Source organism: Megalops cyprinoides, chromosome 19, assembly GCF_013368585.1.
Source record: "Megalops cyprinoides isolate fMegCyp1 chromosome 19, fMegCyp1.pri, whole genome shotgun sequence".
Lineage (NCBI taxonomy): Eukaryota > Metazoa > Chordata > Actinopteri > Elopiformes > Megalopidae > Megalops > Megalops cyprinoides.
The window spans coordinates 17999271-18022890 of NC_050601.1; the positions used below are offsets into that span (position 1 = coordinate 17999271).

General features: G+C 45.8%; 1 protein-coding gene across 1 annotated transcript in view; it reads left to right on the plus strand.

The window, feature by feature from the left end:
* The first annotated feature begins 321 nt into the window (after positions 1–321).
* mpp2a (membrane protein, palmitoylated 2a (MAGUK p55 subfamily member 2)) overlaps positions 322–23620 on the plus strand; it is a 49641-nt gene continuing 26342 nt past the window's right edge. Inside the window, exons 1-2 of the mRNA XM_036552004.1 lie at positions 322–406; positions 14557–14636. Coding sequence (XP_036407897.1) covers positions 14606–14636 — 31 coding nt within the window. The 5' untranslated portion in view covers positions 322–406; positions 14557–14605. The remainder of the gene's footprint in view (positions 407–14556; positions 14637–23620) is intronic.

A 23620-nucleotide genomic window follows, 5' to 3' on the forward strand; every position in this document is an offset into this window, starting at 1 on the left:
ATTAAACCGATGAATGAATGGATACATTAATGCGCTGTGAGTTTACTTTAATTTGCTTTCATTTCAATGACTGATATCTTTTTTTCATTCGCCGTTCGAGTGTGCCCATATCATTGAAAATGTTCGCCAAAAACATTAAAATTTTTCTAACGAGATAACATACGATGTTTTTCATTGTTTGTTTTATTTGTTATTTACTACAGCCACTTTCTTTAAAGAGCCAAGATACGAAACGCTTGAGATTGGAGATCTAAGTGCTAATTTCTGTTCGGTGGGGTCCGCGCCAGAGCATAGGATGTGTTGCCGCTTTAAAGCTGCGCATTGGATGGACCGTGATTTGACATTTCAGTAGCGGCAGAGACCTCCAATTTAACCGAGACAACGACCGGACCACGAGACAGAACAGGTTAGTTTGCTAGATTGAATTTTTGTTTTAAATGTTTCTGATATCAGATTTATAATTATGTCGCACCCCGTGATGTTGCCGTTCATTTCTACGTTGCGGTTTCATTTATGCCTCTTTTATTCACTGTGCAATAGAGGTTTGCGAGGCTGGTATGGCATTGTATAGGTACTGTGGGCTATTGTCAGTCTTTTCTTTGCTTCGCTATCTCGAACGCCTTAAAAACGCGAAAAGGCAAAATGCGCGTCATTTGCTAAATTATGCGTATAGTTTCCGTTCAACATAGCGTGCAACGTATGTCAGATTCGATGGAAACACGGAGCTATTGTTTGTGGTGTCGAATTATTTGTGTGCTACAACGGAAGCTTGTTGAACGCTTCGGTATAACGCCGATGAGCATGTGGAACAATCGTCTTCTCGATTTAATTATCGTCCGCTGAAGCAGTAACTTTTAAAATATTACTACAGCACTAAGACGGCAATGAGATTACATTTTTTTTTTTACCGAATTAGTCATTACAGACTGTTTGCATTTATATGATTTGATTACAGTCACGAGGGTTGTAAATTTCTTTTGAGGATAAGGCTTATTAAATTATGACATACACACACGCTCGCGCACTACATAGAATGATTGTGATTAAGGGGATGTCACTGGTCAGTGAAAGTGAATGGTGTGATGACCTCTCAGAGAGAAATCGGTCTGAGACATGCGTCAGCTGTTACCACAGCCACCTCTCACTCAAACAATTGGGAGTCTGGTTCACCTCAGGTCTAATCATTCACGTAGCGCTCCACGGCGTTTCTGTGATGCTTTCATGTCCTACTGTAACAGATTTATTTATTTTTTTGTTATTTGTAACTCAATTCCTGCATGGAAAAGGACTGCTGTAGCCCAGAGATGTTTTGCGACTTGTCTTTCCTCAGAATGTCCCGACTGCGTCCATCAGGGTTGATGGGGAAAATGTTTAGATGTAACAGCACAGACGTTGAAATGAAATTGCAATTCAATTAATTTTTTTTTTTCCCTGAATTGCACGTTTCATCTCGATTTCCTTTTCAGGATACGGCTTATCAACTTGAAGGCTGGTCAACTGATAAAATCATTTAGAGCAATACTCAATTACTCAATTACCATGTTTGTGTTGTGTTGTTGTGTGTTTTTATTTATTTATTTAGTTTCATTATTGACTTATTAGCCGCAAAGTCTTACGTTAGCCTGAAATGCCATGTGTGCTGCTGGTATGTAGGGCACGGCTTTGAAATGGAGGCGCGTATCCTCCATGCTCTGCATAAGCTCATTTGGCTGCTCTGTCTTGTATACCACTGCTGTACCCCCCCCCCCCCCTTCTCTTTCTCCTGCTGTCTCTCCCTTCTCTCTTGGTTTCTCTTTCTCCTTCACACACTTTTTTTCTCCTCACACAGACGCATGAGCATCTGTGCATGGCCCCCCCCCCCCCCCTCAACCCCCAACCCCCAACCCCCCCCATGCCATGCCGCGGTGCGTTGCGCGCGCACACACACTCTGTGTGACGTGTGAGTCTGCGTGTGCATGATGAGCAGCCAGTATTCTACACTCCCCATCACACGTGCACACGCACACACGCACGTGTGTGTCATGCCGTATTGATTCACACCTCACATTCACGCGTTAATCTGTGAAGCCTGAGAAATCGGCACATTAACGTGTATGTTAATAGTGCGCTCCTGTGCTTATGCCATCATATATTTTTTGGGAGTCAATCCTCTTTTCTACAGTCCAGAACTACCGTCCCTTTCCATAATGCAAATCAAGAATAACTGCACTGCCACTTGGGTGGTCTGCAGGAAGGTTCTCATATGCAGGAGCAACATTCTTGTTGTATGTGTGTAACTGCTCTTAGGTATTCATTAAAGGGCTGGGCGTGGCCAGCGCTGATGATGGCTGGGGCTTTAACAGACAGGGTGGGGGGCTGTTTAAAAGGCAGATGGAGTCCGCCTTTCTCTGCACTGGTGAAACTGGAGGGAAGCAGATGGAACGCAGAGAACCGTGTGATGTTGTTAGGGGCCTGGCGTGATGTCACGGGCTCGGGGGATGCGGAGCATCCTAACCGGGGAGGAGGGGGCCCGGTCTCGGAGTGGACACAAACTCCACGGGGCCCTGGCCTGTGCTCAAACGGTTATGGGTTGCCCGAGCGATGCACGGCATCTAATTGCAATGCTGCCTGTATGAATGGGTAACACGTGAGATGCCAGTTGCCCTGATTTTGCGGGATTTCACAGTCCCCTGTAGGTTCGCGGTCCTTGAGGAGTTCTCTTGGTGATTAAAGTTTTCCTCTTCACAGGAACCTTTGGTGCGTTTGACAGCTGCGCGCAGAGCTGGGTTCAAAGCAGCCCTCTATCCAGATCCAAGCCGAGCAGCTGTGTAAGCTGTCGTTCTCTGGCGGGAGCATAAACCGCCCCTCTTCCAAAAAAAAGCCTTGCCAGGAAAACAGCCCGAAAAGGGGCTTCGGAGTCGAAAAACAAAATGATTTTTTAAAAAATTCATTCTTCCGTATGTTTTGCGTAGGACCTCCGTTTCTGCCGTGAGTGGAGGTGTGAAGAGAGGGGGCTGGAGAGTTCGTTATCATTTATAACGAATCCCGTTATGTTTGTGCTGCAGGTTGTTGTGCAGCACTCGTGTCTCTGCTGCCTAGCACTTCAGCTGATGAGTGGCACCAGCGCTCTTTGAGGGAGGCGCTCAGGCCTGCAGCTGTATGAACACAGCTCAGTCTCGGGTAAGAGCTGTGCCTGTGCTCCCTGCTCAAGGGGTAGCCATCACACAGCAGAGCGCTCCAGCTACATCCACAGGGCGAAATAAACTGGGGCCTTTTTCCATGAAGGGGCGGCAGCAGACTTGGCTTGAGCTTGCCCGGTCAGCATGGAAGGCTTAGAAAAGAAACCACCCTGTTTGGGCTGTTTTAGACTTTTCCCTAACAGCGAGTTGCCTGTTTTTTTGTCAGACCTGGTAGATGTGGTACATTTAAGGGAGGAAGTGAAGCCATGTTGCCCTTTGTGCAAATTGTGTACCAGGTTCTGGAAACCAGAAAAATGATCAAAACTTTGGAAAGTTTAATCTGATCGACGTTTTTACATCAGCTGATGCTGCACATCCACATCCAGGGCGGCACAGCATTCAGTGAATGTAAGTGTGAGATACTGTAGTAAAGAGGTAACAAAGGGTGTAGGCTGAGCGTAAGGTGCCTGCACAACATGTATTTTCAAAGTGGTCAATTTTAATGCTTTATTTCATCAAAATCATGCAGGTTTTTATCTACCTTAACAGCAGTGGACTGCATCATTATCAAATAAATGTGTCGATTCACCACTCTCATTAGGAAAGCTGCTCCGCTGCCTTCTTTTTGTGTGTAGTAGAAAGTGTTACTTGAACTGAACCTGAAATGTGAAATTGTTCGTGCAGTAAAAGCACGGCATTTATATTGAATATAGATGCTAAAATACTACAATTACAACGGTGGAAGAATCTTAGTTTAGCGTGTGTGACTGGAAGAAGAGCTATGCATTACACTGGGTGAATTTTACAGGAGGGCTTGCTGTATCGGGCACAGGCTCTGAGCACACGGTGTACCAGTGTGCTGCCTCGGGCTGATTGTTAAGTGGCTCCAGTCAAGCTATTTCCCCCAGGATCATGTCTGAGTGGCCTGAGCTTGGCCTAAGGGGGAACAAAGCCCTTCCCTGCTGTAAGGAGCGAGGCGTGCTCCCTCCCCCCACACCCATCCCTTGTTTTCATTCCTTCCCCCCTCAGGAGTAATTACTCCTGCCGGGGTGCAGGTGCTCCAATCAGCCGTGGCCGTCAGCAGGCAGGGGCGGGGCCTCCATTGTTCCCCCGCTTGTCGGGCTGTGTGGAGATTAATCGCCAGCGGAGTCCGTTGGGCAGCCGCAGTGGCGGGCCAAGAACCCCCCCTCTCCCCATACAAACACCACCACACACCCTGAAACACACCCCACCCCACCTCCCACAACCCAGCCATACCCATAAACACGGTGGCCGTTAAAGTGTGTGACGCACGGGATTGCCATGGCGACTGCCAGTCGGAGGTCGGACCGTGGGACTGCCTACGCTGTGGTCACAGTGAATTGCTTTCAGCAGGGTTGTTTTTTTTTTCTTTCTTTTTGCGGAGAACCCACTTGATCGAAGACAAGCCCCCACAGTGCACCACGTTCGATGCCATGGTTTGGAGGAGTCCCTAAAGCTTCGGTGGATGTTAGACATCACAGTTATGTTTGAATCCAAGTGAGAGGCCCACAGTTTGCCTGATGTGTTAGCTGCCTCATGGTTAGTGGTAGAGGGACAGAAATTAAGAATGGGTGAATTTGGGATGTGCTCCAGCACCATCATTCCAGCACTCATGGTAGATTGCGAGACTACATGAAACCATGGCAACAGCACAAAACAGTGGCATCTCAGAGAAGCTTATCAAAGCCAGTGTTTCTGCTTCCTGCATTGGAAAATTTGATAGAATGTCAAAATTTCAGTGTTTTCAGTGTTAAATTTTCAGTTGCTATACAGATTACCATCACTATTTCTATAGCTAAATTCAGACATTTTGGTTTATTTTGTTCATGCGTTCAGACCAGCATGAATATAGATATCTGCTAGGGACCAAATAACTACCCCTACCCCTACAAATTGCCTCATCCTTATCATAAGCCAGCAGTGTTTTTATTCTTTCTATTTAACAAGCAATAGCTCTCTAGCTACTCACTTAGTGTGTTCTTACTTCACTAAGAGAGCAGGCAGTAACACAAGAAGAACCCTAGGATATCAGATTAACCTGAAGTCAGTGGAGGGGAAGTGAAAGCAAGTGAAAGTTGCTCACTCTGGATTGGGCCACCCTCAAACAGGTGACTCAGCAGTATGCTCTGCCATTCCTTAGGGGAAGTACTGAGGGCGAGTGAGCAAAAATGCAATTTGGGAGGGAGCCGAGGTCTCGAGTGCAGCATGTGTGAAGAGCACCGCGGGCCTCAGAGTTTGGCAGTGAGCTAACACAGACTCTGCATGCTAACATAATGCAAGCTGTGCTGTCTTTGCCTTTGGTGTGGCTGTGTTTACAAAGAGACTCCCCTGAGAGACTTTTTTCAGCAATATTTTTGGTGCAGTCATCAGGCGATGGCATATTCTGAAATCTGGTGTTTTTCAGTACAGTACAGAGACATTGTATAAATATTCCAACACCTCGGGTGCATTAATATTCACGATGATAGGAAAAAAGACACTATAACAGCATACAAAGTACTGCATGTGAGTGCAGCGTAATCTATTCAATCTACTCTATCTGTAATACCAATGAGGACCTTCCTGCTCTTAGCTTAGCTAGATATTCATGAGGGAAAATTAGCCTGCAAGAGCTCCCTTAAAATGCTCACATGTAGCTGAAGCAGTTCTTGCAGTGTTGCAATGTTGTTTTAAAGTTGGTGCAATAATGTTGTTAATTATTTCCCAAACTCTCATATCCGCTCATATCCGCTCTCATGAGAAATGGAAATGAAGAGATGAAATCATGATTTTGCCCTCAGCAGTCTATATTAATATTTCTGCTGATGTTTAAAAAAACAAAAAAAAAAACTACTCTTCCCTCCTTGGCTTCTTATAGGCTTTACCGCTTGTTTACTGCTTGGTTTACTTTCAGAATGTGCTATACAGTCCCATACATGCAGATTCATTAATCAGTGGATTGATCGGTTTTGCCTGAATCCCGTTAGGGCTGGTAATTGGTTTCCACAGTTCCCTGGGAAAAGGTTCCCTATTTACTGATGCTGACAGAGTGTGTAAAGGAAGCCTCCATGCGGGTAGATCACAATGCCATCTGTGCAGTTGAAGGGCAGAGTCTCGTCCAAGTTGCGCTTTGAGGTGTCCCGGCTGCTGGGGTTAAGGAATTGTCATTGTTGCATGTTGGAGGAGGTGTGTGGTTATCTAGTGTGCCCTCTCTGTACAGTGCTGATGGAAGCGGTGGAAAGAAAACCACTTTAAGCCGAACAGACACATGAAGCAGCTGTCAGGGGTGGCTGAGCTGGAGAGGTTAATTGGCCACTGGAGCCCGAGAGTTTATTTTAAGTACAGATTGAAGGCTTTCATTATGAGCCGCTGATTTGGCCCTTAAGCTACTGTTCAGTCCAGTTCTGCAGTTCTGGTGTTCCCTCTGTGTCATGTGATTGGGATTAGTGTATACTTTTTTGCTTTCTGCAGCAGAAGCTCATACCGTAAGGGAAGTGGGAAATCTTGAAAAATGCCTGTTTCACAAAAACCTCAAAGAGAAACATCAAAACATCAAAGAACCAAATACCTGCGCATCTGTTTGCTCCCAAAAGCGGTTTATTCTGGTAGTGCACACAGACGACATTTCAGTCTTTGGGTCTTCATCAGGTTGTTTTTCAAATACATACATGCCATATGCTTGTAATCCACACGTGGTCACACGCATACATACAATGAGAGAAAAACCTATATGGATGAATTTTTAAACCATTTCTGAAACAACCTTTTTTTTGTATGTCTTCCTGTGTTCTGACATGCATGATTCCTGCATGTTGCCATGGAGATCTGGTAGAGAAATAAAAGGTGCCCGAGTGTTTTCTGGAACGTGACCGGATCCTTCTATGACGTAATGAGCAGAGGAGGAGACGTCAGTGAAGTCGCCTGGTGGGGCTCGAAAATCAGCGTCTGTTTGAGCATCGTACACGCTTTCAGGGCAACGTTTCGATGCAGCCGGAGGGCGTTAGTTGCTCACAGCACTAAAGTTGCTGGCAGTAGACAAAGTCAGACAGGGCGGGGATCACATCAGAGCGGTAGGTTACACTTGTAGAAATGGACGGTAATGCTGTTTAAGGAGGACACCTGTGAATACCTTTTTCTGCATCAGACTTACCGTGACTCACTTAACCCATTGCATGAACCATTCCGCCGTAAAGGCCTTATTAATCTATCACAGCTTCGAGTAAAGTTCTCTCATTTCCAGCTGGAGAGGGAGTCAGTAGACATCGGAGTCCCAGTCATCATTTCAGTCCTGTCATCCATGCGCCTATACCTCAGAATTCTTTGGGCTGGGCGTGACTGGCATGTCATGAGCAGTAGTCCCAGCAGAAGCCGTTTTGGGAACCAGCATTGAACAGTGTAAGTCGCTTGAAGGACACCAGAGATTTTGACGCGTCGCGCACTGTCCTTCCTTCTCTCAGAGCCGCTGAAACTCCTGGATTACAGCTGCTTTGTATTACTGCTCCAGACGAGACAATGTTTTGTTAGCGTGTCTCTCGTTGTATTGGACAGCACCCTGCGTTGCCTCGCGACAGCGATGCTTTGAACCGCTGGATTGTGTCTGCTTTCAAGCGGTGGGACATGAGGACGCTTGGCACTGAAGCTGGAGTAAATTGCCGGAGAGAGCTTCTCTGCCTATCTGAGCAGAGAGGTCATGTTCTCCTGGCTGCAGTCTGGACCCAGAGGAGTCCTGCTGTCCCTTATCTTCCTTGCAGTGTCGCTCTGTGTAATTGATTCAAGGGATCTTAATTGTTTCACAATGTCAGGGTGGCAATTGCAGTGGGAGCCTCTGAATTTTGATTAAAGGCCCGCTGCCAGCCTTGAGTTGATCGTGTGGTATGGCGATGAGGCCTGGTGTCCTAACTGCACTGTAGTCTTTATCACTGTAAAGTCTGCCTAGCAGTGCTGTGTCATTGCAACTACTGTAAATGTGAGAGTGGGCGGTTAATCGCCATTCTGCATGTCTACCCCACTCCTCGCCCCAGCTTTAGCATTACATGGCATTTAGCAGAAGCTCTTATCCAGAGCGACTTACGTAGGTTACCATTTTATACATGTTACCCATTTATACGGCTGGATATTTACTGAGACAATTCCGGGTTAAGTACCTTGCCCAAGGGTACAACAGCAGTGCCCCAGTGGGGAATTGAACCAGTAACCATTCAGTTATGAGACCTGCTCCTTACCACTACGCTCCACTGCTGCCCCCTTTACCATGACATACAACAAGTTATTTGTTTTAGTTGCGGCCCAGGGGACTCTGTAGGTATCCGGGCATCCCTGGTGTATAGGTGTATTCACAGTGGATTTTGTCCTGTTTCTCCGGATAGGAGGATGGGCGTACGGAGGGGGGGGGGGGGGGGGGGGGGGGGGGGTTGATACAACATGGGCACATGTAGGGGGCAGGCTTTAATTTAGGGAAGAAAGCAGGGGCTTCCATTGAGGCTAAGCAGGGGGGGAACTCCATTATACTGTGTAGATGCAATGAACAGAAGTTGTGCGCAGAATGGTTGTGGCTGTATCCTTTGATACAGCTGCAGCAGCATTGTTTAACTGGTTCATAGATTTAATATAGTGTATTGCAGATTCTAGATTTTATTGTATGACATGTTAAAAATGTTGAGAAAGAAACGGTGGGAAAACATATTTGTATGTAAACAACTTCATCATGAAGTTTACAATGTGTAGTGTGCATTGTAGTTTTCAATGGGCTGCCTGGTGTTTGTGTATCATTTCCCAGGGTAAACACAGCGGGTGTTTGGAGCTTCAGAGCGAATCGGAGGGACCTGTGCGTGGAATTAAAGGCTGATCCACTTAAATCGGAGCAATACTAAGCCCTCGCCTGCCAACGTGTCCAGGAGAGTTCCTTAGAGTTACAGTGCAAATCGCATTTTCATAATGAAATTCAATCTCAGGCAAAAGCCACAGGGATTTAACAGCGACAGAGGTTATATCATTTGTCAACCCTTAATTGCAGGTACCACCCCTCTTCTTTTGAAACTTCTTGTATGTGTGTGTGCGTGTGTGTGTGTGTTTGTGTGTGTGTGCGTGTATGTGTTTGTGTCTTCTTCTTCATCTCCCCTCGTTTTTGGTCTAATTTAGGGGTGTGGTCAAGCGTGACATGGCTTCCTGCTTTGAACTAGTATTTTCTTTGATTGGCAAACCTGTTATCATAAGAGAGATTGGCCTCTACATTCACCCAATTAGGGTCCCATCGCCCTTATTGCTGAATGTTTTGTCTCTTTTGGATGTTGCCCTAATGCTGTGCTTCTCCTATGTAAATAGGCAAATTTACATGTGATTCCCCAACTATATCAATAACCCCCTCATTATAGTGAAAACACATGCAGGAATGGAAAGTGAAATTTTCTATCCTGTGTTTTTGTGAAATGCAAATAGAAGATTACCGCCTTCCACTGCATAATGGCTATTTTTTGGTGGGGTTGCCATACTCTGTTTGTATAGATTTTACCTCCCATCATCCTCATTACACAATGCTGACAAATGAGATTTCAGGAAAATAAGCTGCTTGCAGACCCTGTAAATAAATGACAAAACAAGATGGCTAAATGGCTTAACACTACTAACTTGGATAGGAACCTATAGGACAACTTGAGAAAAAAAGTAGGGATTTAATCCCATCAAAAGAGGCAGGTTCCTGGTCCCCATCTCCCTGGCTTTAAGATAAGCCTCCTTTTAAATCAAGGTTCTTTAGAAATTCTGAACCGATGAATTGACATTCGAGTAAAAGCTGGTCTTGGGGGATGGTCAGCACTTTTAGGTACATAAAATTGCCGTTCAGGAGTTGTATGCCTACTGCTACGCACGTTAGTTCATTCATTTTTGAAAAATTTTATTGACATTGGCTCTGTGGTCCAGTAATGAAGAAAACTGTTGCCATGGTACAATAGCCTCTGACAGCTCCAGGGAAAAGGGAGCAGGATTCACTCCCAAGGGTGAACCTCATGGTTTTATCACTTTTAAAGAGGCAGGTTCCCTCCATTTCTCCTCTACCTCCAATCAGATGTAGTCTGTAAAAAGTGGAACCGTCAGCAGAATACCCCCTGAACACTCCCAGCCTCCTGGTCTTAGTGTCCCTCCCCCATCTCATTGTGTCTGGGCCCCCCACCCCATTCACTCATTAGAATCTCTATTTGTTACTAAAAGAGGCACACCCCCTGCCCCCCCCCCACTCTCTTGCTATAGCCCTTTTCACCTACATCAGTAGCAGTACCAGTAGCAACAGTCATTCTTTTCTCTTTTCTCAGGCTTCTCTTCTCTTTCTCTTTTTTTGGCAGGGAAATGGCGTTGGGGAAATTGTTTTGTTCTTATTTTTGTTTCCATCTGCACTCCCCCCAACCCCATTTGCATTTTAAGCATTGCCATGGCAACCTTAAGTTAGCAACCTTGGGTACCCCCTCATCCCCCCCTCCTGTTTCACTCTCCCTCTCTCCCTGCCCCTCTTCTTTCTTCCCTCTGCCTCTCTCCATAGTTTGTTTTTTATTATAAGGATTTAGTTGTAATATTAGAATTATAATATTATTCAAAATGTAAGAAGGTGTCAGAGAGGGTATTATAGTGTGAAAGAATACAAAAGAGTTGACCGTGCTTTGCTACTCCATTATGAATGCAGTCTATTTTGTGTTAAAAAATAAAAATGTATACATAGTTAAAAAAGTCCCTCAAAGCAATATCTTTTGTGTTATGCATGCCAGCAACCTTTTGAAATCTCACCACATTAAAAAATCACTCCAGCCGGATTTTAATCACAGGATGTTAGACGTCTGTTTACCTTGGCTGAACACCAATTAAAGCAGGCCTTGAGGCCTAGTATATGGCTTCTGAGCTCATTAAGTGGTACCCTCTGGAGCAGGTCGATATGAGTGATCCACGCTCAAACATTAGCCGTTCGTCTCCCTCAGTCCCGGCTGAGGATGGGAATACTGAACACCCATGTACTCACTCCGCTGCGGTGAGGCTTCGTGAGCTCCATGGCTGGTGGAGCTGTGTGCTGTACTTTCAACACACCAAGTGGTACGAGCCAATCAAACGACTTTGCTCACTGTAGCAAAACATTATCATTAGTGGGTCACTGAGAGCACATAATAGCTCGGCCAATTAGGGTTGCGTAAAGCCTCACTCTCCAGTCACTACTTAGATGCCATTAGGTGCTGAGCTGCTGTGTACTGTGTAGTATATGTTGTCTCAATTGTACACATTTACTGCATGCGGTACTGTTTGTGAGTGATAGGACGTGGTGGAGGATGTCACCCAAAGATGAGAGAGCAATGTTATGCAGGTCTTCTATCTTGCAACAGCCACTAGTTGTTGCAGGAGCCTGAACTGAGCCTAACCCTCCCTCGAGCAAGCCATGCATAAATCAGATGCACCACATACTGTACATACATACAAACATACATACATTCAGTATGTCTTCTCTGTCTTTGTCAGTTGTCTGTTGTCTGTATTCTGCGTCTGCAAGGCCAGATATATTCAACTGAGTGGTGGACTCAAGGGCCACACCTATGGCAGAGGTTATGCACTAATACTGGATGCACTACCATTTTATCTTGTAAGTGATACTGCAGTTGCATTTAAAACACATTTTTTTCAGCACAGAGGGTGAAAAAGCCAAAAGCTGAGGTTGTCAGGCAGCACGGGTGAGCAGAGTTGCTGGTGTAGTTATTCCATTCATATAGGAGTGCAGCCTCCTGGAGGTGATCTTTGCGCTTTTTGCTTGCAGCACTCATACATCAAAGGCAGCTTCTGCACTGCTTAGCTTACTGAGGTCTGCTGTGTTGACCTCATGCTGTACGTTTTTGCCACACAGGAAAGGAGAGGAAGTGAAATATGTGGCCAGCGAGGTGTAATGCAGGTAGGGCTGGGGATGTAAACCAATGCAGTTCCATATGCCTTTCAGATGTTGCACATCAAAAATAGCATGGCTCAGGTGCATGAGGAGGAAACAAACGGTCACCTTAAAGAAAGACCAGCCTGTATTTATAAAGAAACAACTTTTTCACCTGTGCCTCCATCCCTGTTGGTGCAATTGTATTAAAAAAAACAGAATTTATTGTTTATACAAACACTGGCTTTACTGCTGACACCTTGGGGCCCGGGAGCTGCTCATGGCTATTGGCGCGGGCGCGCACTCTCGATAAAATACCTGATGAGTCACCAGCCAGTTCCCTGTCTGCCCCGAGTCCTCATGAATCTGCAGGTGTTGATGTGTTGACTTCGACCTTCATTTCCACCTCTTAAAGAAGACTGACTCAACCACAATGACTGTGCGCCAAAAAAAAAAGATGACAAGATGTTCACAGAACTAGGGGGGAAAAAAAGCAGGCATGACACGGGAGGGGGAGAGAGAGCTCGGTTTTAGCTGGGGATGCGGCCACGGCTGCTGTGGGCTTTGGGAGTCAGGAAAGCGAGCTTCTCTCCCCTGGCACAAGGGAGGAACATAGAGGATGAATAAACGCAGCGGAGAGGTCTCGCTCCATCATGCTGAAGGCCTTTGCGGGCGGATGCCTCTGTCAGTGACTGATGCTCCTTCCCTCTCTTCCCAGCCTATGTGGAGTGCAGGACTGCTGCCGTCTTTATTCCTACCAGTCCCCGGGGAGGGCAGGCAGATATATTTCCACTTCTCTCTTCCTCTCTCTCTTTCTGTCCCCTTCCCTTTCACATATTCTCTTTCTCTGTCTCGGTGTGCCTCCTTTGGAAATTCTCTCTATCTCTACATCTGTCTCTGTCTCCCTGTCTCTCTGTTTATCTCTCTCTGTCTTTTTGTCTGTCTCTGTGTCTGTGTCTGTGTGTCTCTTTTTTCTCCCTTTCTCCCCCTCTTTCTATCCCCGGTGGAAAGTGCTGACGCCGTTCCAGTTGCATCTTGGTGGAGAGCGTGTGTGTGTGTGTGTGTGTGTGTGTACGCACACGCGTGTGTGTTGGGAGGGGTGTTGACAGAAGGTGCTAAAGAGAGATGGAGCTCGCTGGCTGCTGGGAAGGAGAAGTAGTAAATGAAAAACAAACAGAGGCGCTGCAGCCAGCTGAAAGCCTCTTACAGTGGTGGGTGGCAGCATTCCCAGCAGCAGTACCGCATGGGCAGCTGTGCCGTGTGCTCCAGCTTGAGGTCATGCGCTGTTGTTGTGCATGCGCTTGCAGTTGGGGCTGAGTGTGAAGCACCATTAGCGCAAGGTTCATTTACCCGGGATCGTCTGGGGTTAGTGACTTTCAGTGACGGATTTTAATTTCAGTCCAAGCAGACTATGATCTTTCGGTCCTTTTCAACAAACCCATCCAAACCCACAATATTGATGAACACAGCCATTTCATAGCAGTACACCAAGGGATTGTTGTAATACTCTATAGTTCATGTTTTGATTAGCGTGGTCAGGAATGAGCAAGGTAATTTTCTTAAAGTTGCCTCACTGCAACATTCTGCAGTTTCTCAGGGCTGGGTAAGATGAATTGTAAGATCAGAGAATATGTCATAAATACACATATTACAGTTTGAGCCCAATTCAGCTGATAGCGTAGTGTAGCTTCAGTTGTATTTTTAAATTTGCCACGCCTATTCAAATTGTACATCACCGTAACACTGTTCATTGTGCTTTGTATCAGCAAGCTATTATAATTGTTCTTGGTGGCCCCTGCAACATATGAGTCAGTTTCTAGCTGGCTATCACAATATATCCTATTCACCATGGGATTTTACAAGCCTTGAGGGAGTACCAACAGCTGATGAAAGATAGCTATCCAATGGCAGGTGCCAACAGGAAGCAGCCATTTTTCTGCAGCCAATTCCTGGTTTCCTGTTCAACAGGAAACCAGACCTTGTAACAAACCTGGTTTTCTGGTTTCCTGTGATTTCCTGTTGAACCACAAGGTGCAGTGAAAGAAAAGATGTGAGGGCCAAGCCAAAAGTACACACTCAACAGGAGCGTAGGATGAAGAATGCATTGAGCTGTGTCGAGAACTCAAGTGCTCATTTGATCCATCTGGAAATGTCCACTGCCCAAACAACGGAATCACAATAAGTGGAAAGAAATAGCCGGGTGGGTTGGAAAGAACGGTTAGCTCACATGAATGATTTAAGAGCTCAGTTTGGGGATATCAGATCATGACGGCCTTAAGTTTCATTTGCTAGAAAATGCGGTCGGGTATTGTTGTTGCTCTGCAGATGGTACAGCGTGTGTGATATTTCGTAAAGTAATTATGGTTAAGTACAAGGCATGCAGCATGAAGCCATATGGAGTGCAAACATGTGAAGTCTGTCTGCTGTCAAATCTAATCCTACCTCTGTGATGATCTCAGTTCAGATTTCATTGTTTTTCTCCTTTTGTCTCTCTCTCTGCCTCTCTCTCAACAGCTGACTCTGCCAGGTTTGGGATAAATTTCGGGAGCCCCAGGATTGCAACATGCCCGTGGCGTCTGCCAGCTCTGACCCTGGTGAGTAGGCCACCTCAACACCACCCAAACATTACATTATCTTTATTTAGCAGACGCTCTTATCTGGAACGACTTACATGTGTTACAGTTTTCACGTTATCCATTTATGCACGTGGATATTTACTGAGGCAATTGTGGTTTGAGTACCTTGCCCAAGGGAACAGCAGCAGCGCCCCAGTGGGGAATCAAACCAGCAACCTTTTGGTTACATGCGCTGCACCTTATCACTATGCTACACTGCTGCCCAAACACCACCAACACTTCCCCCACCCTCCCAGTCCACCCTTACTCTCAGCTATGTTTGAACCCGCGGGCCACCGCTGTCAGCACCTGCCGCTGATTAATGACTCTGCCCTGTGACATCCCCATTGGTGAGGAACGGGGAGAGCCGGGGGACGGTTTTTCACGTCGCGCGTTGTGTCACATCCCGACACTGCTAATGCGATTTAATGAGGCCGTCTAATGGAAGTCCAAATGGAGATTGAGCTCGCTCGGCCCGCGCCGCGAAGGCGTTACATTTATCACCGAGCTTCCACCGCGTGGCTACCATCCCTCATCGCATTTATGTGCTCTGAGCGTCTCAGCTCAGGGACGGTCGCAGAATTAGGCTCGCGAGCAAAGCTCTCATTTTTAAAAACTTTCGAGGAGACGGACGGGTGGGAACAGAGAAGGGTGAATGAGGACATTGCGAGGAAGACTCTTTCTAAGGAAGGATGGCAGTGAACACCGCAGGACATGCATAGGTTACAAACCAAACCTGGCGAGGAGCTTTATGCCAATACCCTGAATGGATCAGTTTTTTCCTCCCTGTTGATACATCTGTGCCTGCTGCAGTGTTCGACACATTTCTTTCCTGAGCGGGAGAGATAGTCAGGGAGAGAGCAATGGGTGGGGATGCACACAAAGACAGGCAGTGCATTGCTAAGGAGGTTTTGCAATGGTCTCTTTTTGCAATGTTTGCATGATCCTCTTCTTGCAACAGTCGTGGACACCTGCAGGATGGCTCAATACATCAGCAGCCCCTGGGGGACGCATGGCCAAGGTTTTTGACATTATTTAAGACAGGTCCTCCCATCAACTCTGCATCTACCTGAAAGTTTAAGTGCCTTATAGCCTGGATTGAATACCAGCAAGGGCTAGGAGGGAGACATGAACTGCCAGAGCAGAGAGAAAGGGGATGGGAAGGGAAGAGGGAAATAACAGTTGGACCATCTCAGTCAGTTTAAAGGTAATTAAACCCCGATCAATACGTGTTAAGTGGATGTCAGAACGGATAAAAGCTATATAGACACAATATCAAAATAAGACCCCTGCTGTGGTTTAATGGTATATGGTCTGATTAGGTTTTCCAGCACACATTGCTTTGCTACTTGGTACAATACCATAGTTGGGTTCATTGCAGATATAGTAAGGTCCCTGATGGAGTTATTCAGAGGGGGATGTTGCCTAGGATTCAGAAGTGGAAATTGATCCATCTAGTGCATCATTCTACATTCTGTATCACAGTTTGCTGCAAAATGTATAAACTATAAACCAATAAACACTGTGTAAGTTAATACAATGCGATATGATGATAATTCATTGGCTGTGTACCCCTAACTGTGTTTTTTTCTTATAAGGCAAAAGAAAGTAGATAGGCTTGGAGTTTGTTTGTTTATTTCAGAAGTTTTTCTTTCTCCATATTCCCCTTCACTTTCTGACAGCTCTCATTAATTATTCATTTTGGCTTTTCATTTAGATCCAGTGTGTTCAATGAAGTTCTGAAGAAGGGTGCCAGGAAGTAGCGACTAATTCTCTCAGCCTGTCACCTGAAATGTGTCAGCGCAGCATAATCACAGATGTTGAGTCTATGACTGCCTTTATACCCAGTGAAAAAGTTTGCTGCATTCTTTTTGTAGACCAGAGCTCCGGTCATCAGCAGAAGCATTCATGACCACCTGCTAACATGTTTGACCTTTTATTTGCCGCTGGCTGTCAGTTCATTGTATCTGTTTGATAACTGAGGTGGACAGCTCGAGAAGGTAGCATGTGGTGAACGGCAATGCTGACAGGGCGTTAAAGGAGTCCTGTGACAAATCTTGTGTTGGACTTGACCTTTTCTCCAGTTGATGTCTTTTTTTCTGGACGGGTTAGTCCATGGTATGTTCAGTTAACGCTAGGTGATTGAAGTCTTGCTAATGAGCGTCTGTGAAAGGGCTTGAGGGTTCCAAAGATGGGGGACTATTGGCACAGTGGATTCAAAGCTTATTGGTGTGGTTGTCCAATGGGCTTGGAAAGGTCACACGCAGTACATTTCCATACTTATTATACACTGTGTGCCGAACGATTACCTTGAAAATGCTACACCTTTGCGTTAGCTGCGTATGCATGCATGAACTTGACTGAGCCGCTGTCTTTACTAAAGCAGAGACAGCCAAATAGTCAATGGCTTTATGGAGGAGATGAGGATACTGTATTAGCATCTCAGCAGCGGAGAATCATTCTCAGTAAAAGGAAGCTGTAGACGGAGTACTGTCTACAGTAAGTTGCCCCAGGGCCAGGGTAAGGCCATCGATCCTGTAAAGCCATTCCCACATGGAAGACGTTGAATCAATACGGCCGGTCTCATTTTAAGCTCCCTCTTATTTTTTACAGGCTTCTTGGTCCTCCTGGTCAGCTTAAATCTTTTAAAACAACACGGCATTAATCATGAGGAGATGTCATTGAGCGAAGATGCCCGCAGCCAGCAGCTGTGTTTCATTTATATAGCTCGCAACCACTTTAAGATTACATTTCACAGTCTGACTGGGTGGTCATTGACAAGTAATGACTTTAATGTGTTAATGGGCTTTTAGCAAATGGCCGTTTCATAACAATTCACGATTTTTAAGAACATTTAGGGTAAACTGAGCATCATAGTGATTTAGATTAACTTTTTTGTGTCATGGTATTTGTTAACTTTTAAAATTTTTTTCATCCTTACATTCATTGAGAATTGAATTAAACACAGCTATAAGGAATCGTCTGAAGGCTCCAAAGTTGTCAGAGTAGAGCATTGAGCTTGGAGAGAGTTCTCAACCTCATCATTATCCATTAGAAGGTCATAGGGGGCATGACTGCCTTCCAGCTCGCAGTAAGAACAATTTGACTGCTTAACAACCCATAAAATACGATTTGTTACATGCTCATGTCATCGAGGGCAGTTCATTGAAGTGCAATGTGAAAGAGCGACCCTTCAAATGAACGTGCGCTAGCAGAGGATTTTAATGAGGTGACATCAGGTGGTAAACTGCCTGGTGCTCTGGAAATGTATATTTGGCAACATAGCCACACCTCTTCCCCTTTTGCAGTTAACCTCAGTTAATGTGACAAAATTAAACTGTGAAAATTGGAAGATGCAGAGCTCTCCTTGTTAGCTCCTTGTCACAAAATAGGTGCTCATTAAAGCGGCAGCCTAGATTTTAATTACCGCTGTCTCCTCTGTGTCTTGTCTCTGGGCATGACGGAGGGGTCGGCAATAGAATTAAGAATCCTCTGTGGAACAGTGGAGCTGAAAGCCCCCTCCAGCAAGGATAGGCACATTCAGGTCAGCCATCATGTTCCCACCCCACCATGTCACATTACAAAGGTAAGAGCTGGTGAAACCAACAGGGTTCAGCGAAAAGGCGGAGCTCTAGAGCTTGGGGAAGGTGATTGGTGGGGGGGGGTGTGAGGTCACAGTCAGTGGGCAAGAGGTCGAGGGCGTGGCCTTGTTTAGAACACTGCCTCCTGTGCCTGTGAGCAGATGGCCCCTCCTCAAGCAGCCCCACCCCTCCCCTTCCCACAGAAACACCGCGGAGGCTGCTGTCATTGACAGCATCGCGGCTCGCCTCTCCTCCACCAGCGCTCTCCCCCCCCCACCGTGGAGCTTTCCCTCAAGCACAGCCAGACAAGACGCCCAGTAGAGCCTGGCATCGGAGCTGTGAGGGGCTACACACAGAAAGAGAGAGACAAAGATATGGAGACAGTGAGAGATATTTCATAGGGGGAAAAAAGGACAAAAGGTAGGAGAAGAGAGAGGCATAAATGAATAAATGGGAATGAGAAAGAGAAAAAATAGAGAGAGAGACGTACACACACGTACACAGCGAGTAATACAGAGTGAGAGACAGAAGGGGAGACAGGGACACACACAGATTAGGGAGAGGCAGCCACAGCCAGAAAGACACGGAGATATACTGTGTGAGAAAACAGAGAAGAGCTCCGAGTCTCTCCATCCTCACCATTGCCACGCAGCACTGGGTCGGGACATGGCGGGCAGCCTCTTCCATAGGTTGTCCCTGGAGGAGGGGGGATCCTTGCTCTCCTGGGAGGAACCCGAACTCAAACCAAGTGGGGACGGTAAGAGTCTGGTGGGTTGGGTTTTGGGGGTAGGGGTGGGGCTGGGTGGGATGGAATGGGACGGGTGGAGGAGTGATTGCGAGCCTTGGAAAGTAGTATTTAATTTAGGGTTCTCCTCTCAGAACTTGTAACTCAGAAGGACATTTGGACTGTTAGACAAGCTGTGCATTGTATAACTGAAACCAGGCATTCCTCTGTGAAGAGACGGTAAGTTGTGTCTGAACTGTGAGAGAGAGAGAGAAGCAGGTACAGGGGCACAGACCACGGATATGGCTTTAGAAGATAGCAGATTGGCACACAAAGCTCCTGTGAAAAGGCCCGTTCATCTGCTGCACTGTGCTGGTGCCACTGCAATGGATACTTTTGAAACGTTTGTTAAATATAGGCTGCCCAGACAAGGGGCTACCCAACCGATAGTCATGGTCCCATCTTGTCATCATGGGCAATTGTGGGGCTGTGCTTTGTACTGCCTGCACAGCTGAATAAGGGCTCAGTCGGAAAACAGTCAGTTGGCATGTAAGGATGAAAATGGTGTTGTCTGATGTTGCTGAGCAAAATCACCAAAGTCTTCCTCTGTCCAGATGCGCATCCCACAATGTCACAGTGACTTTACAGGACAACGTGAAGGAAATATAAATTGCTGGTGGCTGCAAGTGTACAATTGCTGAATCAAAAAAACACACACACACACACACACACACTCACTCACTCCATCAAAGAGGGCCTGAAAATCAGACGAGAGAAGGCAAGCTGTCATTTTTGGCAACCGTTGGTGTTGTGGAGAATTCTATTTGCAACACATCGCTAAACAAAAAAATAAATTGATAATTACAGCCATTTTCAGCACAGTTGCAGTTGTCAACATTGAGTTATCACACGCTTGCTTGTCTTGTAGTGTTGAGAGTTTAAATAACCTTGGATTGAGAGGGTGTGACTTAGAGGTCTTAGTTCAGGGTTTATATTTGCCTGTAATTCCAGCCTCAGTGTAATGAGGCCAGTTGTTTAGCCGTTTAAATGCAAAGCTGTTTGCGAGAGAAAATGGCGTTTTTGCTTTTTTTTCAATAAGAATTTTCGAAGAATTCAATAGTTTTGATTAGCTAATGTATGACACATTTTTGAGCTCTGTTTATTGCCTAAACATATTTTTTTGTTCGACAGATTTAATATTCCATGTATACACTGTTTTTGTTTCAGTTTTAAGATCTTGGTAGATGGACCTTTTAAAGAAATCAATGAAATTGAAAAATCACAGCCTGCTCTTCTTCTGGCTTTGAGTGACGATACAAGGTCCCAGCATGCCTTGCTCAGTATTGTTAAAGGCATTGAATTACTATCACCATAGCAATGTTGCTGCTTACAAGACGTCAGTGCAAAGCTCCTAATAAGGTTTACTGTGGTCTTGAGAAAGAAGATGTACGGTATGTTCCAGTCCAGCTGCTTGGATCATAACACACATCACCAGTCGGCAGAGATAAAGTGAGAAGTGACAGTAACACATACTCTGTGCTTTCTGTACCACAGAATGGGTCATCTTAGGTGATCCTGGAGAATAGAACCTGTTGTCAGTTACAGGAACTTATCAGCCGAGGTGTTCCAGCTGCACTGTGGTCCTCCAACGGTCCCGCTTCTGAGAGAATAATAATGTAATTACTGCACTCGTTAAAAGTTGTTCATGCATGGGAGAACCCATAGAGAAAGGTTTTGGATCTTGACTGCTCGTAGGGTTCCTGCTTAGCCCAATTTTGGGATGCTTTGCTGCTGCAAGTTAGGTGTCATTGTTGCAGTGCTTTTTACTGACAGACTTTTTTACTGACTTGCCCCATGATCTCTGAACTGTCAGGTTTGTCAGTGCAGAAATACTGAACATTGTCCTCTTGTGACAAAATTGAACACCTCTTTTTCTTCAAAATAGAATCAGAGAATTTTGAAAAATAACTGCAACATAACTAGTATGTAACAGGATATTGTTCAGAAATTCTTTCACTGAGTTTGCCACTCAGGTTCTCTTTTATGGGTGCTGAATACAGCACCTGCAGTAAAACAGTATAAAAGACCATCAGTCTTTTGCCAGCTCTTATCAATAATTACTGGAGCTTATATGATTACTGGAGCTTATATGATTAGATGTGCCTCTTTTTCAGCCAATTGTACCCACATATTCATGTGTATTATTTTGAATCATTTCTGTAAGGCACAGAGGACTACCTTTTTTCTTTGTCATATCTCCGACTGGTCAATCGAATCACCGAAATGTCATCCGAAAATAACGCCCTTCTTTCTAAACGATGACCTTCAGCTGCTTGATTGAGTCTCCCAAAGTGCCTCGCTGTGTATTGTAAAGGCTTTCTTGTTCTGAATTGAATGACCTGTCGCCATAGCGATGTTGTACCTGAGGACACGCCACCGTGACGAGATGCGACGTAAGCCTGGCGTGAGCCCTGAGAGCAGGCTGTCACCGGCGCTGGAGAGCTGTCGGCGTTGCCTTCTCAGCCCTCGCGGTGGATTAACCGCTCCGAACGAAGCCTCGGTTTCCTATTAACGTCACAGAGGGGCGGCGGCCACCTCGGGCGGGCCCGGAGAGCTGAGTTTTGAGGGGCTGCGAGTTGAAGACTGCCCCGTTTTTTTTTTTTTCTTTCTTTCAGAGAGGCGAGCGCGCCCCGCTGCTCGCTCAAGCTGCCCGGCTGTCAGCGCTCGCGTTAAACAGAGTGACGGGCCGCTGCGTGTCTGCCGTCTGTTCGCTCTCGTCGTGCGGAGCGAGCTTGTAAAGGCCGTCCCTGGGAGCTCAGCCTGTCAGTCTCGCCCCCACGCGGAACCGCTCTGAAGACTCCGCTCGCGCTCACACACACACACACACACACACACACACATAGACACATACACATACACACACACACCTGCACACAATAAATACAGTACACAAGCACACACACCTACACATCTGGAGATGACAAATACATATAGAAAAGCAACACATATTTGCACAAAAACTACATAAATACACATATAACCATGCCCACTGGCATTCTCATACAATGTACAATGCTCACGCACAGTGAAATGTATAATCTATAGTAATATAACCCCAGCAATACCCTGAAGGAATATGAATCTCATTTCGTAGATTGATGCTGTTGTACCATGCATACAGACATGCAGTGAAACTGCATGCGAGAGATATTCAGGAGTTTGTACATTGCAGTAGTGTGGTGCAGAGATTTCTGGACTTCTGCTTGTAATAGTATATGTGCAGTAGGGATTGAGGCATTGTAAATTGACCCCACACAGGGTCTCTGAAGGAGTAAATACATTATCATAATAGTAAAACACATTCTATTTTCCTCTGCCTTGTCTTCTTTTTTATTGATTGAATTTGTATTGGAATGTAATGTGAGTGCTTCATGCAGGGGCCAGCTCCTTTTATAGATTTTTTCATTCGCTGTCAGGTGCGTATTTTTCAGACGCATGCTTTCGCACAAGATCGTATGTCTTGAACTGACCAGCTAACATGTCTTATAGAAAACGCAGTCATGCAGAAACTGGAGGCACATACAGAGGTGAGAAGTGTCGTTATTGGTATCATTTCAAAATATTCACAAGGTCTCAGGGAGGGAGATATTTCTGCCATGAGAAACTTGGCGGCTGCTCAAATGACCCAGCAACATCTAGTTTCCAACTTCCATGGCAGATCAATGTGATGCTGAATATTTTTCTGCATCCATGGCTGTATGAGAGTTTGAAGGGAAGCCTTCAGCTCTCCCCCAGAAACTGAATGCTAATTAATCGATAGTTTGTGTTAATTGTTAAAATGTTAAACATTTAAGGGCCCTCTGTCTTCAATCCAATTCAAATCTACCAATAGAAGATCAACTTTTATCAATTGCATACAAACCTGTTCATTGTTAATTGTTTGTTTGTGATTTCCAGATGCAGATGTGAAACCAGTCATTGGGTAATGGGCCACACCTGCCTAATCTAGCCTGCCTAAAGCACATTAAATATAGGTGTTTGGCTGCTGCTCGAGGCACTTCTGTGAGCAGCTTGTGGCTGTGGTGCTGCTTGTGCTAAAGACTGGGTTTCTTTGCTTTTTGTTTACTTTGTTTAATTACTGGATTTATTTGTAAGCTCGTTCCGTCTGTTCATTTTTTGGTGAGAAGCGTTGGCCGGCTTTGTAACAGTGGGGAAGCAATTTTAATTGAGACAATGGTCACCAACGAGGAGAAGCGCCAAGCTCACAGTGACCATATTGAACAAACAAAGAAATTATTATCACAGATTGTTTTGACTCATCACCAAGAGCTGGGCGAATCCATTGGTTCCAGCATCGCTTTATTCTGCACGTGTAGCCGCACGTGCGCTCTAAGCAGCCGGGTCGAACCGGCGGCCTCTGTAGTCGCGCGGCGGCGGGTTCAGGTGAGACGCAGTCTGCTCGCTACACGAAAGCCCCACATCCCTGGTGCAGAGGGCTAATCGAGCTTTCATAATCTCTCCACAGGGGCGTGACGTCAGCATGCGAAGCTTACTCATAGCCGCACGGAGCTCTGCTACAGGCACACTGGTGCAAAAACCGGCAACGGAGTTGTACAGCTTGTGGTGGCCATGTTGATCGTGGTTGGCAGTTTTACCTT